The 19746-nt window shown below is 35.7% G+C and overlaps 1 protein-coding gene across 1 annotated transcript; it reads right to left on the bottom strand.

Moving 5' to 3' along the window:
• Positions 1-8721: 8721 nt before the first annotated feature.
• DSEL (dermatan sulfate epimerase like) lies at positions 8722-19454 on the bottom strand. The gene has a single exon (XM_085316618.1). It carries the CDS (start codon positions 18389-18391, stop codon positions 14741-14743), a length of 3651 nt encoding a protein of 1216 aa, XP_085172744.1. The 5' UTR covers positions 18392-19454; the 3' UTR covers positions 8722-14740.
• Positions 19455-19746: the final 292 nt, after the last annotated feature.

Genomic DNA, 19746 nt, shown 5'->3' on the forward strand with positions numbered 1-19746 from the left:
ATATTGCAGCAGTTCTATAGATGCAAAATAAGAATAGGGAGTGTGAATGTTGGGGGGTCAGATCTGTTTTCCCATTATGAATAAGAACACAGCAAAAGAGGACCAGAAATGCTTCTCAGGTCAAGTGCATCTATCTCCATCTTACTGCATGCAGCCGTGGTATAATTCTGTTCATAAGCTACAAGATTCATTTTAGAAATACTTGTCTGCAGTTTTTTCCACAGTTCATCTCTTCTAATGGTTAGAAAAAAAAAACTCCCAAAATTGATTCATGACGAGTTTCTAGCAACCTTTTTTTTTGCCAACATTGTCCTTGATACACCTTACTGACGCAAAACAGTTCCAGCAAATTGTTTTAGAGTGACTTATGGAAACAACTGGATTCTTACAGGATCTATTCTTAAATTAGCACCTTCCTCTGGTTATTTCAGTAAGTTTGTGTCAAGTCTTTGTTTCCTAGCATGCAAGTTTCTTGAAGTGAGCCTTCCTCACTTTTGTAATACTTTGCAGATGCAAAATTATACCAGTAAAGCAGCCATCATGGTGGCACTGCCAGCTAGGGCCCTATGTAGACAGTAGCAGAGCTTTTCTGGTCCTTTGATATGGAAGATATTGCACTGTTTGTTTCAGAATACTTTGTGAAAACATAACACTGCGATGTAATAATGAGGGCAGATCTGAGATAGCAGCCGAGAAAACAAGTTTAAATTAAATGACAAACAAAACTGAAAACACAAAGAATACCAGTGATGAGACATAATAGAAGTTTACTACATAAAATTATTTTGCTGCAGTCTAATTTCATAGCACTGAGACAGATCTAGAGATTTTGCAAATGATATTCTGGTTTTAAAGCATTTCATTCGAATTGCATGGAATTAGCAAAGCTCTCTTCTCCCCCACTCTTCCATATTATTTTTCAGTAGTTCATGGAGGTGCATATTTTATTCACCTACTCTTAATGGAAATCTGTGATAAAAAAAAATATTAAAACTAAAGCTAATTTTCAAGATATTATTCTGAGATCTAATCTGTCATTAAATAAACAACACATGATGCTAGTCATTTTTATTTTTGCAAAAAGTGCCTAAGTGCCATTATAAAATTAAATGAGTCTTCTTTATAGAAACCAATCATGTTATTCTCCTTTATAGAAATGTGAAAGGATATCCATGCTGCACACTAGCTAATTTAGAGAAGTGGTTTGAATATAAGCATTACTGCAGATACCTTAATTCATCTCATTTTTGCCTCCTTGTCAATGGCTGGACACTACAGTCCTATACAAATGATTCCTACCTCATCCATTTCCTTTCCTCTTGTTCCTCTCAGGTTGCCATTGCCTCTCCATTCACACTACTTACTTCCCATCTCATGTTCCCACAAGCCTCATCATAAGGCTTGAGCTCAACCTTGTACATGCCATACATTCATTGGCTCATTTCACTAGTTGAGGACCACTATATTAGAGACCACCAATGACAGGCCTCACTAGCATGGGAAATGAGGGGAGTGGAACCTAATTCCTTCTTAAGAGGTCTGAACAACTGCAGTTCTTTCAATCACTGTCTTAATCAGTGCTTAGCCTTTGTGCTGACTCTAGGCACARCTATCACATTGAACCAGGATTAAAAGCTGTGCAGATGTCCATTATATCAACTCATTCWTCTACTTTTTAGTTGTACTATGCCAGGTATTTATGGGACGATGAGCTGAAACATTTTGTTTCTTATATTCCAGAAAATAACTGTTTCTGTTAGATTTTGAAATATATTACTATACCACACAYMTAAACAACTTCAGTCTTTTAAGAGCATCAGTCAAGCTCATCAAAGTCATGGGATTAGCTCATATATTATGCRATTAAAGATAATTTATTTTTTTWWAAAAAAAAMTTCTTTTTTTGGAGTCTGTAGGGTGCTCACAAGTAAGATATTTTCAAGATCTTCTCTGTGTCGTAAAAAGAAGCAATAGGCTTGCTCTAGTTTAAGTTTGTTGTTTGTGGCAGCACAGCAARGGTAATACTCTTGAGGATCATCATATTGCATGAACATGCATAAAATGGCATATATCCTCTCCTCCAACCATGTCCTTTGTGCTTCACTGTGCCAGCAACAGGGAAAGACACAATACAGAAACTCTGCTAAGTCTTCTGGTGAAGAAAGAAATCTCTCTTATCGCAGCCAATTATATGTGTTGTGAGCATAATTTATATACATACACATATATATATACATACACACACATATATATAGTGTACTTTTTGATGTTACTAAAATGGAACCAATGCAAGACAAATGGGATACAGAGCCTGTCAAAGTGAACTAGGATCTTCTGAGTAAGGAAACTTGTCATTGAGGGGTAAAATGAGACAAGGAGCCAAGGGTAAAGAGGGGACAGGTTGACRTTACCAAGCTGGAGGAATAAGTACAATGGAAGTGATGGTATGGGTGCTCACTCCTCTGTCTGTAATGAATCCTGGCATCCTGAGAGTCTCACTTACTCCTTTTGCTAGTAGAAATCAGATATTTGCTGAATGTCTCTGATCTGTGTAGAGAATAACAACCTGTGCTAGTTGTGTGTTTTAACTCAAATGATAGGGGTCATTGTGGTACAGTCAAGGATTCCAGGCCTCTTGAAGATGTAGGAAGTATTGAAATAATATTCTTCTCTGTTGAGAAAACTCCTAGGCTACAAAGAAGGGGGTAAAATCCTCATTTTGTTAAAAAATTCATTTGGACAATAGTTTAGTGAAAAGTTGGATGAAGGATGTCCCACACTTGTATATGTATTATAATTTGTTAATTACAGAATAAGTCTATCTCATTCATAGCAAATTTACCCCAATTTGTGACTGAATTGCAATTGTGTCCTGATGAAAGCTGATGTCTATAGGATTCCTGCTTCTTTTCTACCAGAACTTAGAAGGACATATGGAGATGACAGCTGGAGAAAGACTGTAGCCATGTTCTAGCCACACTTCTGCAGTTCCTACGCAGTACAATGAAATCACTTGAATGAAATTTTCATTGGCAAACATTTTTTTTTCTTTTTTGTAGTGTTAATCTGATTTGCAGCTACAAATAAAGCCTATGGAAGCAATGTTTTAAATACTTAAAGGGGTAAAGAATGCAAGGAAACTCTGGAAGGTCAAGTTTTAACTATGCTAAAATAAAATAAAAAAATTTTAATTCTTAGTCTCTTGACTAGCGCTCTCCWTTGTGTAGGTGAGAAAAATGGTACCACATCAAAGGGGGGGTTGAAATACCTCAGCTAAAAGAGCATTAGACTGAAGATCTAAAGGTCTCTGGTTCAAGCCCAGGCTTCAGCAAGGCGGGTCCTTGTTGCTGCAACCCTGTCTAACATGCTAGGCTATAGTCTATGTTGCCTACCTCTTCTGTTGATACATAACCCAGCTAGCACATCATCATATTTTCCCACAGACAGCAGATACTAACTTCACTTGGAAATATTTTCCCAGGTATAATGCTGTTCTATATACATTCAGGCAAGAAAAGTAGTTACTGAGATAACCTACTATATACTGTGTTGTATTGATTAAGATTTTTTTTTTTCCTTGAGACAGCTGTCATATCTGTGTCATAGCATGTCTCATTGTTCAATCCTAACAAGATGACCACAAARTTGTAGGACAAGAAGTCATATTGTGCCTTGAGAATCATAGTTTGAGAATTCTCATTCTCATATGAAAACTATTTATTTTTGATACCTTAATCTCCTAGGTAAAGATTTTAGGCTACTTTTGTGGTTATTTTGTTCTAATAGTTTAATGATAAGTTGTTGTTAAGCTAAAACATATATACATTGTCAGTCAGCACTGAATGAAAAATACAAATACTGCACTTGACTCCCAAAGAGATGTCTAATATGATGTGCTAATGTAAAATACATTAGTACTTTTAGCAGGATCTCTAGAATGCACATCAGCAAGGAAATGTTTCTATTTAACAGGTTTATAGACATAGATTTGAGATATCACTGATGCTATCTTTTCAGAAAGTGCATCAGTAACTCTAAAAGTCAACAATAAATATTTAATCCATACAAACCCCTATGCTAGAGATATTTAAACCTGTTTAACTTCCTATTATTTCAATTTAGTTCTCTTTGATTGGTTAACTGAATTTACACTTACTGAAATAAGAAAGTCCTTTTTGAAATTTACCTGTCTACCAATTTTGCTAAGCTAATTCACAGATGAGTGCATTTGTCAATTAAGAGGAAAGCAGAATATTTCAAAATTCATTCATTAATATTTGTAAGACTATTGTAAGAAACTGTTTGTTTCCTACAGTCAAGTTGTGTGCAGTGTTTGGCAGTGTTCTAGYGATATGATTATGTCTTAGAGCAAGAAAATTAGTAAGTTGTTGGCCACTCTTGCCACATTTGAAATCACAAAGGTTGAGAAAAATATTGTAGATTTTTACCATAAAATTTCAGTTAGGAGACATTCATCAAAATAATAAGACGATAGTAAAAAATACCAATATGATCAATAAATAATTATTTTGATGAAAGTGCTGAGGTTTTTTCACTTTTGTTTCATTTTAAATAGAAATGGTTTTAGTTTGAAAGTTTTTTTTTCTTAGTTTGTAACCATGAATATCTGCTATTTTCTCTTTCTCATTTGTGACTTTAAGAAATTGTGATAGATTTCTTCTCAAAATGGGAGGGGAATGCCTGCATCCATTTTTCCTTAAAAAAAAGGCAAATAGTTTGTCCAATTAACTATTTCACTATTGATAAATAAATAAAGGTTCCATATTGAAAATACACAGAATTGGAAAAAAAAGAGGAATRAAAGATTGTTATAGTCTCAGAACACTTTCAGTTGAAAAGCCATCTTAGCCAAAACGAAGCATTTCCTTTGCAAGGAAAACACAAGCCACAAGCTATACATTTCCCAGCAAGTTTCATATGTCAGAGCCTCTTTGATGTTCTAAATTCAGAACTTCACTGCACTTGCCTAGGGCCTTCATCACCTTAAAATCTCTCTGCCTCTCTGCACTCCACTGTATACATTTTGTGTGCAAGACTTAGCTCCATACCACAGAGGTTGTTTGCTTTCCAGCRTTCTGATCCCCCCACAACTTAGCAGGACTTTATGAATTTAATGAAATGCATGTGCAACATGCATACTGCAAATGACTTTCTGCTCAAAGATAAGCTGCCTGTGATTCAGGGAAACAGACTGAGATTTGAGCTATTTAAATTCAGCTTCCATTATTCCTACACAATTGTCTAATAGCCTTATGCAAGCTGAYGGATTTTTAATCTCTAAGATACAAGTGTTAATAGGTATTTTATCATTTAGACAATGAGATCTTTAGACTTAGTGACCATTTCTCCCAGTGCTCTTGCACTTAATAATAATAATGATACACCTGTAATGCTAACAAAAATGAAAACAAATTGTGTTACTAGATCTTCATCATTAACATGATAAAAAGTCCAAAAGTACAATAGTAACTGCAAGGTGTCTGGCTATAGATAAGACTACCTTTTCATGTGTTTTTACATGTGCTTTCACTTATGTATCTATATGATTCTGTTTCAAAAAACAGAAATAAATTCATGATACTTGCATCTGTTTGGCAGGATACATTATATAGCATGAACAGTAATAATTTAATAGCACACTGAACTGCATGGCTGGGATAGAAATAAGGGCAACTCTGCTAAACTGACCCTAGATTTTATTTTAATAGCTCCTGAATATCAGGGTTTTTTTTCAACTTTAAAGAGGAACAGAATAATGTTCTTCCTTTAGTTTTCCTGGTACTTTTAAATCAAAAAGAAAATAATACCTCAATGCCTTAAAGAGGCACTAAAGCATTGTTGATGACTGTACCTTTAAGTTCTAAACGTCTCAGGCGAGATTTTGCAATGGATGCTGCGAGTCTGTTGCTATGCACAGCCAAGTGAACCATACGCAGATGAAGCAGATTTCTTGCAAACATTTTAAACATGTGAATTTAAACATGAACATTTAAATATGTGAACAATGAACAAAGCTCTTGCTTTATCACCTAAGCTTCCTCTTTACTAATCATCTTACTCACTTCATGTGTTAAAGGTACTTAACATTTGGTTATTATCAGAGAAACATGGAATACAAATAGGTAAATTCCTATATGCTGAAAAACACTGAAGTCAACAAGATCATTCATTACCTAAGATATACATATGTACCCTGGAGCAATTTAGAGGCACAGATACATTCAAGTTACAGAAGCTTAAAAAATCCTAGTACATCAACAAAAACTAGGTACCTTCATGTATGCACATACTTATCTTTGTTATCTCCATATATGCACGTTTGTGTCTTTCCTTAAAAAGAAAGAAATTCAGTTTAGCTTAGCCTTCAATTAAAGAAGGCCATGAAGGGCAGTAGGCTGAAGAATAATGATAGCTATGCATATATTTTTAAAGATCTTGTTATGAAACTAGCATAATCAATACTAATCAGGGGTATTCTGATTCTGATTGTCTAACCATGTTCTTGAGCTTTTTTTTTTTTGTTTTTGTTTTATTTACACATTCCCACATTGCCTGCCTCCATTTTGCTCAGCAACAATGCAGTCCATTCTTTAATGTTCACTTTTGTAAACAATTCTTTATTACACGTCAAGGTTTTCTTTCAAATGTGTCACAAAAGGAAGCTGTTGGATGAGAAACCATYAACATTGAATATATACCCAGCAGGTAAAGCTGCACATCTCACTGAAAAGCATTCTCTGGTACTAACAATGTTGTTATAGATCTACACTGGGCATAGGTATCTAKTTACAGATTAACACAGCTTGAGAGCACAAAAGAATGTCAGTGCCTTGAAAAAAAATCAAAATATAYACAAACAAAAGTTCCTTTTATTTTTCCCTCAGCACTTTTAAGGTAATTTGAAACAGACCATGTTCAGCTCATCAGTGAAAGTGAATAATAAAGTGTTTTACTCAAGCATTCATAGTACATGATATGATAGATCATTAAGACCATGCACATTTAAGTCCTATTCTCTTCAATGGTATAACATTTCTTTTCTCCTGTTTCTCAGTTTATCTCTGTGTACTTATCACAGTCCTGACCAGGTCTGAGATTATGTTTCCTGAAATCAAATGGCCTCTGTAGAATGTGAGTCATGACAAGAATAGATTGTAACATCCTGAAACACAACAGAAGCATCAAGAAAATGTATCAAAGAGTATTTCAAACTAAGATTCAGAAAACATACAAATATATATATATATATATTTCCAGGCAAGCTGTAGGATAGAAATATATGAAGGTCTAAAAACAAAGAATCAACACCTCTCTTAGAACAACAATTAAGAGTGAAAATATTAATGGTTCTCAGAAACAAATGTGCATTTATTATTTCTGATAGCCTGCATTTTATTACATTGTTGGTATTAGTCTTCTCCAAGATCTGTATGCTAGATCTATTCACTTTGAAGGACTTTTCAGAAAATAGTTCAAGAGAAACATTGTCAAAAAATTTGTAATAGAAACATTTGTTTGCACCATGCCTAGATGCTCTTACTGTGATAGGTATTTTCCATGCAACTCCAATAAATAAGTAAATAAATAAGTAAATAAATAAGTAAATAAAAACTTGGGTTCAAGATTTAGAAGGAAAAAAAAATATATTTGCAGTGACAAGACCTAGCATGAGCTACAAAGCATATCCCACCCACCAATAAGAAAATAAGAGAAGATCCTATTCTGCAGCAGGTAAGAGGGAAGGCACAGAGCTACCACAGCATAAAACTATTAAAGCTTTTTCACTGGAAAATATAACCTCATCAAAATTTAAAAATGTGCCAACATTTGCAGAAAAAAAGCYCCTTACAACATGCTGTAGTTCATAGGAGAGGTAGAGTATGTTCTATCCTTGTTCATRTTTTAAGACATATCCCAAACACTTCCTGTTTATATAAATAAAGTTAGTTAGTTAAAGCTGCTCCCACAGCTGGTTGCAGCGTAGATACATCAGCAGCGGGTTCTAGCCCTTTGCAGTGTTAGGATGCTGAATTGCCTGTGCCTCTTGTTCTGATAGATACCACCTATACCCGCCCCAAATCAGCAACACGGAGGCAGAGGGCGGCAACTTCTCCAGGTAACTTGATTATGTCTCTATTTTAAATTAAACAAACCAGAGAACATTCACGGCTGATGGAATTTGTCTACCCATACAGCCAGCTAGAAATAGCTAGAAAAGCGAGAAAGGTCTCTGGGCCAACTATCATTCTTCCAAACAAATCCTGGGTCTAGTTCAGGAATTAGAACAGGCCCCATTTTAAATATCAGTATGCATATGGCCATCCTGTTTAGAGGCTAAGATTATCGCAAGTATGGATTGTACTAACTGTCCAGTTCCAGAGAACTTTCCTGAGTAATTTTATTAGTTCAGATGAGAGAAGAGATAAAACAGAGATAGCTTAAAGAATAAATTAATTTGGAGATGAGCTTAAAAAGGGTCAATTGCTACTCATTACTACCTTAGCTCTTCTAGTCTGATAGATTCGTATGTACTGCAAAAAGCCAGAAGATCACTGCTTTAAATTTTTGATTTGTACATTTTTTTTTAAACTGAATAGGTAATCGTCCTTTTCCAGGACTATAGCTATTTTTTGATGTTTTACTTAACATCAGACATACTGTGCATCTGAGGAAAGACAGAATCAAACCCTGCCATCAATACATCCTGAAAGATAACAACTGCTCCATATTCAAAAACAAATAATACTATCTTTAAAATTTAAATACATATACTGACTGCAGATCATAAAGCTTGGTGATATCCTAAGCAGTGAAATAAGTTAAGAAAAGAAAGCATAACACAAAAATACTATTTTATTAACAATGGTTTTATTTTATGTATGATGCTTCATAAAATTTTCTATGACAGTGTATGCACTAGAACTGCTCAGCCACGGAAAGCCACTTAAACACAAAACCATACACAATTAAACCCAAGTTCACTTCATTTTAGGCCTTTTGGCAGTTATCTAAARGAAGATTTTAATCACCCTAGGCTTTTGAAGATTTACAAAGAGATCAGTAATGTCTGATTTACTTCTAAAGATGACACTCTTTCCATTGATTCTAGAGTGACAAGCCACCTAGATTAGGTGTTACAGTTAAATTACCTAATGTGAGATTAGATGAAGTTAGGTCATGTTCTAACACACCATAATATCCTTCTCAGCAAAGGCAGTAAATTAAATGTTGAGATTATATCATCTTAAGTAAAAAACCTTTCCACTCTGAAATTGTTCTGTTTAGACAAATGTGAATGAAATCAGACTGTTTTTGTTTTCCTACATCATATATAACTCTYAGCATATTGTTGGCTTCAAAGATGTATAGTTTAATTTAGAACAGTATCATCTCAATAATGTGAAATAGCACTTTCACATTATTAAATATKTTCTGAGAAAGCGTAAGATTAGCCATTCACATCTTTTATAAGAATACTCCAGATAATGTATTAGCAAATTTCTGCTCACTAAGGAAAATCAAAGTCCTGACATTTGAAACTGTTCTTCCTACATTATTTAAAGCATTTGTTTCTATACCTCATTCCATGAATTTAAAAATTTATCAGTCAGCCTATACGTAGCTTTGATTGAGGTTACAGAATAATTTATAACAAWATTGAAATATATTTCCTTTTCTCACAATTCGTCAAAAAGAGTAATCTTTTATTATCATTTGAAATATTCACTTCCTGTAATTTCTGCTTTTCAGAAATATTTAGGATAGATAGATGATAATTTTCAAGAAGGTAACATTTATTTACAGAAGAAAGAAAAATCCCTAAATAAATCATTTACAGACTTTTAAAACCAGCTAACCTATCTCAGAATGATTAATAAAGAATGACTTAAAGACATTTATTTAGTCCACACAATTTTGCACAGTTCCTTCCAGAAAGAAACATATGAGATGGCATTTTGGCCTTGTTGAAGTCAATGCTACAACATTCATTAAAGTCAGCATGACAGCATTTTACTTATGGCTCAGTTATGAATGGAGTGCATGATATTCCACACACAAATTAAATGAAATGGAATCTGAGACTTTGAGAGTCTCTAGGCAGACTCAGGAAAAACAGCTCATTCATGAYAAAACTTAAAACATTTTAGTCCAAACCAAAACTAAAAGTCCAGAGAAAGGAAGGAATGCTTATGATGGCCTGATCATTGAATTGTTTTGATCCAGTACCTATTCTTGAAGAGAACAGCAGTATATGTAATTAAGAAATAAGTAAGATGATAAATTATTTTTAAATCACAAATAAATATCATCAACTCTTAACTATAARACATTCTAATACATGGAACCCAACAAATGGATACTCACAAGAGGATTGATATTTTGTAAACTTACTGATATACAAATGCACTGTATTTTTATCCTTACCAATGAACTGTGCACTTCAAATATTTTAAGTTATTATACCTTATTGCAGGTTATGTCTGAACATGTTGATCAAAGATACAACAACAACAAAATTAATAATGGAAGTAACTGATTATCAGGTGTGGTCAGGGCTCTACTGGCTTGTCAGATCATGAAATTTCAATAGCAAGTAAAAACATTTTTACAGTTAACAAAAAGAATTTGATACAAGACAGCAGCAGTATCAATATTACTCGATATCTTTATAAAACCTGAAGCACATTTTATGCTTGTTTACTCTCCTCTCTAACACTACCAGAATAGTATTACAGTATCAAGTGCTATGCAAGTTAGATATTACTGAAAATGTGATCCATAAATTCAGTTTTAGATCCTGCAGATTAACTGTCCAAGCATTAATCTAGAAGACTAACAGTAAGAAAGGAACCAATCTGATGATACTGATGACACTCATCTCCACAGATTTTGCTTTTGGAAAATCCATTTTGGGAAACCATAGAAGCATTTAGGTGTGTTCAGAGACTATAGATTCAYGCTGTTTGACAGAATTTTGAACGCCAAGATCCACATGCCTCTCCCCAAGGCTAATATCATTCAGTGACAGTAGAAATAAGCATCTGAAATGTTTTCAAGGTGTTAATTTTTCTTGGGCTTTCACATATGCTTCTGAGAAAAAAATATTTAAATAAAGCCTTAATTTTTAAAATATGTCAGAATCTTAGTTTCAAAATCTTTTCTTGTAATGTGGCAGTTCAGAATACAGCAAAAACAATTATCCACATTTAAAATAGGGAGAAATAAGAAGCAAGTTTAAAATAAAGTATTTCATGACCATCTTTATAAAATTGCATCTTTAAGTGCTAGAACACTAACTAGACATGCTTTCACAAAAATCTGATTTAATTCTCAATGTTTTACTGATAGTCTGAAGCATCTTCTTAGGGAAAAAGGAGAGGTTAATGTCTACACCTGCTTAATGACTATTCTTCCTCTGGATGCTAGTGATAGAAGTGGATTTTGTAAATAACTCTCCACAGTGTCAGAAATTATTTCACACTATAATATTTCATTCACCTTCTTCACACAGTGAGCCATACTAGTATCAATGGGAATGCTTCCATGAGGAAGAAAGGAAAAAAAAAAAACTATTTAATGACTGATCTGACTTAAGATCAGCACAGACATAAAACTTGAATGTATCATTTAATAAAGAGAAGTTTTTCTTTATTATTATTATTATTATTACTAGCAGGCTTTTACAGTATTCCTACTTATCAACATCACAACCGTCAATTTTATTCACAATTTAAATGGATCTTGCAGCTAAAATTTATTCTACAAGTCCTAGATCTAGATCTGTTAGTGGGCATTCTCTTCAATCATATGTATGTTTCCTCAGCTTTCTGTTTTCTGTGTCTTGGGTGGATATTAATTCAGGTACTAGACCAAAATTTCAATACAATCAACTCTACAGCTAGGATGCATCTTGTCTGGTACTAACTTCAGTCAAAGAGTCATGTGACATATCATCTGAAACACAACAAAACAGCTATATGATTAAAAATTACTTGGGGACTTGTCAGAGCTTAGGTACTCCTCTGTTTTTTAAAGGCACTGCTTTTCCTTCTACATATATTCAGCATAATGACTTTAATATATTTGCCCTCACAACAAGATCCAAAAATAGAGTTCTCTACTATCTTACTACATTTGTAAAAGGAACACACAATGCAACCAAATCTGAGTAATAGATTAYGCATTCTTTGACCCTGAAAAGTAAAGCACAAAAAAGAAATGGCTCCTAAATGTTGCATTTAACAAATGACTTGTATTATACACATATATGCATGGGATAACCTGTATTCTAAAAGTAACAAGAGATGACCTTACTGACAGATGACCCTGTCCACCMTCATTACTCAGAAACAATCAAAAAGCTGGTTTATTGTCTGTTGTTACGTTCCATATAGCACTGTGAGGAAGGGATTTAAAGATCTCTTCCTACTTCCACAAATATCCAGTCATTCTTAATTCTTACCTAAARCTGTCCTAAAACATCTGAAGGGGAAAGGCTTTTTATTTGTTGTAATTATAGAGCATAAATCCTGGAAATAGAAAGCAAAAGCTGAGACTTACTCTGTCAAGTACATAAAACTGTATAGACATCAATACAGTAACTTTTACATACAACCAAAAATGGTTTCAGAGAGAAGCCAACTTGAAAGATAGTTGGAAACCAAAGTTTCACTAACATGTCAGTATACATTAGCATGCTTTAGTATTTCCTTTGATGTAACATTCCACCTACCAGAGGTGAAATCTAGGAATGAAGAGGGGGGGAAAAACAACCGCGGCTAGTTCCTGTTACAGTCAAAGTAAAATGACAGCCAAGTTATGATTAGTGAGACTTCAATGTATCGATAACTTTAATCATGCTAGAGGCCAATTTTGACATAATTATAAATGACTGAGAGAGCTGATTTCATCTAGGTCATAATGAGAGATCACAATATGCTGCAAAGGATGTGAAATGTAYGTATGGCAAGAGCAAGAAAGTGGGGTAGGACAGGGACATAATAAGGTTGGAAGGAAAGTCAAGAACTTCATTGTATTAAAAATCAGCAAAGATATTTGCAATCTGCAGGAAGCAACTCACTACATTTCTGACATTGCCCATCATCCAAATAAATAGTAATTACACATATATTTCAATATAATAAACCAAAAATCTAATCTCAGYTCCCACAAATCAACTGAAGCATATTTCAAGACAATTCCATTTGTAATAAAAAACAGATGGTAACGGAGGCAGATGTCTCTTTGTGATTTGATATATGCATCTGCAGACATTTACAGTATGAATGCATTTCCAAAGAGTGTTGAGCAAGTTAAAATAGGAAACTTTTCTTAATGGGCACGCACAAAASAGTGTGATTCAAGAAGAAAATGAGCTGTGACTGACACACAAACCTATSCCATCAAGACTGTTTCCAAACCAATATTATATTAGAGCACCATGTCAAAGAAATACCAATTATGTTAAAATCAGCAGACTTCGGAAATAGTTTACTGCAGGGAAACACTACTTATATGTGAGGCGATGGTGGAGAGGGAATTTCAGATTCTCTCTCWGATAGAAAACCTTAGGTTAGCAATGGTTGCCCAGCAGAAATCCACTGTACAGAGAAGCAAAACATCCCTCAGCAATACAGACTTGGAGATTTCTTTAGGATCTTCTAAATATTAAGATCCTTGTTTTATGCAGACATCAACAACACACGACTAACAATAACACTGAATATCTATGCTAGCCTCATGAAGTTCTGCACAACAATCAGCAATGTGTTACAATAAAAAGATGAAAGAGTCTCACAGAAAAAAGATAAAAACCTTGCAGAACCTCTTAGGATGTACAGGATGAAGCTGTACCGGAAGCAGAGATGTAAACAACCTTAAAAATTAAACCAGGTTGACATGAAGATGCAGGTCAAAATTACACAAAATCTCCACATTTAATTGCTAGTTTGAGAGATATTGGTTTCTTGGATTGTGTCCCATTCCTTTTTCTCCAGATTGTTTACTTTAGGCTTACAAAAGGTACCACTTTGTCAGGCCTGGAGAATGAGTCTTCTCTTTATTCAAAGCACAACAGCTACCCAACAGAAGTGGCAYATCTGAGCTGAAGGACCCACAGAAGAATACTTGATATCCATGTCCATTCCTATCCTAGGCCTCTCTGCTGAGACTTTCAGTAAGGAACTAGATTCACTCAAATGCTCTGGCTGCTTTCTCCCAGTGAAGTGGGAAGAACTGAAGTGTCAGAACCGCTTTAAAACTGGGCTTATGGTTAATTTGCACCATTAGAGCGAGAGACAGACAGAATGCATCAGCAAACCTGTCCAAGGGTTACCACCATTAGGAAATTCGGCCAATACCATCAGTTTAATTTCATATATGCCACCACACAACCATYATATAAGAAAACTTTTGGGAACTGATCATCTGCCCTAGAGTCAAACTGGCAAGCTGAAGGTGAAAGGCTTCATATCCTATTAATAATCCCCTGAGCTATAGTCTCCCCGCTGATAGTTCTGTAAAGGTTCCACAGCTTTATTTAGAAGGCAGCAAAAGTAGATATAAGTTAAGGAAAAAAAAACTACTATTTTTCATAAAATAATCTCTCTGAAAGTAGCAGAATGTACACATTTTACAAGAATAAACAAGCTTCTCTAATTCTTATCCACAAATTAGGACTCAGAGATCATTAGTGCAAATTCCTGCTGACCAGCAGCATTTAGTCTATAAACTTTGGATATCCTAAGTGGTCCATTAAAGAACAACAGATATCTTCAATCAGTCTAATCTCTTTATTGGGCATGTTTTGTTTCCAAGCATGGATGCTACTTGGTGAAATTTCCCCTTCATAAGGAAGATAGAAAAGATTGGTGGACGTGGCAAATAATATTTGGTTTAAGCTAGCAGGAGAAAGAGGAACACCAAGAAAGGCAAAAATCGTTTCAGCCATCTTCTGAGGAAAGTTTACAATATCTTCAAACTTGAGCAACTGATAATTTGTCGGTAGTAGGTCCCCATTTATTCTCAGTGCCGCTGCTGTGTTTGCTAGCCATAAATAGGACAACACAGAAACAGCATTTGAATTAGAATTTGAAAGTTCTTCTCTTAGTGATTCATATTCAAAGGCATAGCCTTCATTTAAACTACATTTTCCTTTACCATTCTGCCATTTAAACATTGCAGCTAAGTGCTGTGGAACATTTTTCAAGGAGTAAAGGCTTGGCTTATTTTTGTACAACATTGAATAAATCCATGCCCGTGGGTCCCTTACTAYATATAAAGCTCTCATGGAAGGTCCTAGGATTTCCTGAAAGAAAGGAAGCTTTAACGTCCAGCTCCCACTACTTAAACTGAGAACAGGCCGTGCATTAGGGTAATACACAAGATGCCTCCTCAGTTCCCTAATATATTCAGCATCTTTATCTTGACTCATTCTTGCCCTGCTTTTTTGCTCTGACAGAGATTCTCTCCTTTTGGATCTTTTCTTTTTGTTCCTGTTTATGRTAGAATGCTGAGCAATTTTACTTCTGCTGGCTTCATATAAATTTATGTTTTGTAAATGTAACTTCGTGTCTCGAACTAGAGACTGGAACCACCCTTGTAGAAGTCGAAAATGACCTCTGTGGACATCGGAAACCTTCCATTCACATGGATCTACAAAGGAATCAATTTCAAATTCAGTCTCAGGAATTTCTAGATAGGCTGCAGGTATCCTGATGTACAAGAAGTCACTGCTGTTGAAAAACAGCTGCTTTAAAATTTCTGCACCAGAACCAGGAAGTGAAGTAATGATAACATCTGGCAAAACAACAGGGTTTCCTTCTGATTGTTTGACTTTATTGCCTTTATCGTGTTCTAGCCTTGTCATGTCACTGCTCCATTTTGCACAGATGGGCTGCGTACAAGTGCTCCACACATCCACCAGTTCAATAAGCCACAGAGTGACAACCAGTATTAAGATCCAACGCAACATTTTACTGAAGGAAATGTAAAATTGCCACTGAAAAGCCAGTATGACCAAACTAACCCCCAAAATTAACCCTGCAATTATATTCACTTTGAATCCAAATGGGAAAACCATGCTATTATTTTTAATCCGTTTTTCCATAGATTCAGTACCCAAACCAAACTTGGTCACTTTGTTTTCATGAACTACTTTCGCAAAACCACCAAATCCCAAGTAACTGAATCTTGTCTTTAAATTCTGATAGTCAGTCACAACAGATACAGTATTTTCAGTGTTGTTGACATTGAGTGAAATCTGAAATCCAGATTTTGCATTGTCAGTGAATCTGCAGTTAGAAACATTGACATATGGACCATAGAAAAGGTAAACAATCCTTGTAAGTGTGGTTTTCATAGGAAAGGTAACATTTACAAACTGAGTCCATCGCTTTTTGAATTCAGCAGCTTGTTCTGCCTCTTGTATCCTAGCAACAGGACTACTCCCATGATGATCAAACCAAAACATCTTATAGTGGGCATCCCACACATCCATCATAGCCCCATTGTATTTGTTCTTAAATTTATAGGGTATGTATTTAAAGTCAATGTCAAGATTATGAAAAAAGGCACTGACTGAATTAACAGAAGAGTCTTCCTCCTTCTCGATATGGTCCACAACTAACAATGTTTGAGAATTTAGGAGTAGCAAAATGCGATACACACTTTTCAATTTCATTGCTGATGTGTAAGCAGATACTGCCTCACCACTCACAAACATCATGTCCTCAGACTGAGAGGCTGCTATAATTTCTCCCATTGAGTCTCCAACCTCATCACCAATCCACTTCAGCCACTGGGCACACTCACCAAGCTGCCCTTCCCAAGGCTGGTTGCACTGGCTTGTAGGAGATGGGGCAAACACCAACACATTGTTCAAGTGGCTGAATTTAGGTCCATAAAGAGCCTCAGATACAAACACCTGTCCATTGGGAGCAAAAGTGAATGAGTTCTGATCCGGATGTTCATGTCCTGGATTGAAACTTCTCCATCCATCAATCCAAGCATACGGCTGAAAATGAACAATATCATAGACAGCACGTCCACCAAGTTTTCCAGACTTAAAAGACACAAAGGTGTTTGCCTGACTGTTTGGCAATCCAGCCCCATACGTTACAACTCCCCAGTTAGGAAACACATGCATCTTAGCAGTGCCGTAGTCAGGAGGCGGCTGAGGAGYGAGTTCTGCAGCATACCATATAAACTCAGTGTGCAGCGTGCTCCACCTCTGTGCAGTGGATGCCACCATCGGCCCATCTTTGGGTCTGTGTCTTCTGATCTGCTGTGCCAGCCAGTTGCCAGCTCCATTTTTCATGACAAACTTATCCAAGAAAACCAGCTGGCTCTCAGGACCATAAAACCAGTTGTAATTAGAATCCGCTATGCCCACAGTCCTCTGAAAGCCTGGTAACAGGGTGGCATAGTAAAACCAAAAGTGCATTCTGAGCCAATTATTATCCAAGTTGTTAATACCAAAGTGGCGCTGGGCCAGGAAAACATACTGGGTCACTGACTTGGCTGTGTAACTTCCATAAGCTACTCCCTCATCCAGAGATCCATCTACAATATGATTGAGTAGAAACATTGTTTTCTCCATTGCATCAACAACAGTATGTTTCCAWATATTTGCCTGAGGTTCCTTGTCCACACCTGTAACTAAGGCGCCAGTAAGTAAAGCAAGCATATTAGTTGCTTGGTGATTATGCAGAAGTTGCTTTCCCCATGCACGAACCTTTGAGTACTCATACATTTCCTCGCTTACAGACCGTATCTTCTCCAGGTATTTTTGTCTTCTCACATTTTCCAGTGAATTATACAAGAAGTCAAAAGCAGTGGCAAATCCTGTTAGGGAGTGACCAAGTGGCACTTCATCTCCAGGTGCATTCTCAACCAACCAGTTTTTGTAACCAGCCATTCTATCCATATATTCTAGGACAAAATCAAATGCAGCTTTATCTTCGGGGCACAGCAAACAATAAAATGCTAGAGGTGGCAGATTGTTACCATAAATCTCATTCCACTTTGCAGCAAAATCAACATGCTTGGGTGGAGGTAGGTAGTATAATGGGTTGGATAGCATAACTGTCACTGCACTTCTGATAGCTCTAAATAGATGCAAATGGCTTGTATGAGCCTTCTGCCTCAATGCCTGAACATCTTCAGCATCGAAATACAAGCTTGGATGAAGATCATTTTTTTCCGGCTTCTGCTCACCACTAAGATCTTGCAGTTTCTGTTTCTCATACCGATCTACATTTTCTATGAAAGTCACCCAGTCAGAGTAATTGCTTACTGATTCTTCAAAAGTGAAGACAGCAAAGATCATTAATGCTAGGAATAAGGTATGTCCTGTAAACATCAAAGCCATGATCCATTAGGCAGTTTCTTTCCTTCAGGCATGCATTTCCTAACAAAATACAATATTCAGATATCACGTTTTGATCCAGTCAGTTAAAAAACAATCTTAAGGCATTTTTCTTTTTCTTAAAAAAAAGACTTAGCTTGTACTGTAAATTCTAACAGATACTTAGTTTACTGGTAATCTGAARTACGACACTGAAAATAGTGTGGCTGTTGAAAAGTTAAATCATAACTATCTTGTCTGTTCAMACTTTTCTCAAATACAGCTCTAAAGCATAAATACTAAAACTGGAAGGAAAGTAAAAATTCTAAGATTTTTCACTCAAACCACAGGTTGACAATACACTGTAAGAGACTGAAACACTGTATTCCTAAGTGGGAAACACCGGGAAAATTTGTTTTTAAAATAGGAATTAAGAGTCATACATTTACTTTTTTAAATCTTYCACTCAGGTCAAATTCCACTTCTAGGGCTCACAAAAAAACTCCACTGATCACAAAATCATAGAATTTATTCAAAACAATGCTTTGCATTTGTTGAATTAGGAAAGTTACAGCACTTGTAAAACAGACTCAAAACCTTAAGTTACTCTCTTCAGCCTTCTCCTGTCTCTGTTTGTACACACATTCTTTTCTTCATATTTTTGTTTTCTCATGGGAGAATGGAAGGGAAAAAAAGAAAGAAATCAACAGAAATCATCCATTAGCTTCTTTTGATGAAACTGCAATGTTTTTAACCACTGTTCCCCTCTGTTTGTGAAAGGTGTGTCTGAGTTAATAGTCATAGAGTATCGACATGTTTTCAAGTCTTCTTTCATCTTATCTTCAGCCAATGATGCCTAAATGCTGTTTCTATGATTCAAATAATCCTGTGCCTCCCATTATGAAGTAAAATGGAAACATGTAAGASAGCCAGAAAGCCAGCGCTTTTTTCTACAAGAGCAGTTTCGGTTTTCTGTCCACTTTGCATGCTGTTTCTTTCTGTGGAAACACAAACAAAAGTTCTCTGAAGCTGTGTATGCGTCAAAACATACTTTATAAGTATTTAAAATAAATTGTATAGGAACGCTAACGTTTAAGGATGAAAGTTAATATGTTTTTTAAGACAAAAAAAGTGGAACTGTGAAGACGCATTTCGAGAGTTCCACAAAATTTATCTGACAAAGCAGAAAGTCGGGTTGGCCACCTAAGTCCGCTTTATTTCATCTTCTCCCGAGCGGCTGCAAGCTCTCGGGGCGGATTTTCTTGTGGCACTAGCACGAATCACCTAAGCAGACGCACCCGAAACACCCCACCAGAATTAAATGGAGCTCTCATTACAAAGAATCCTAAGCCTCTTTGCGCGATTCTGCTGTCGAAACG

This window comes from Rhea americana, unplaced genomic scaffold, assembly GCF_003343005.1.
Source record: "Rhea americana isolate MKP2758 unplaced genomic scaffold, rheAme1 scaffold_476, whole genome shotgun sequence".
Lineage (NCBI taxonomy): Eukaryota > Metazoa > Chordata > Aves > Rheiformes > Rheidae > Rhea > Rhea americana.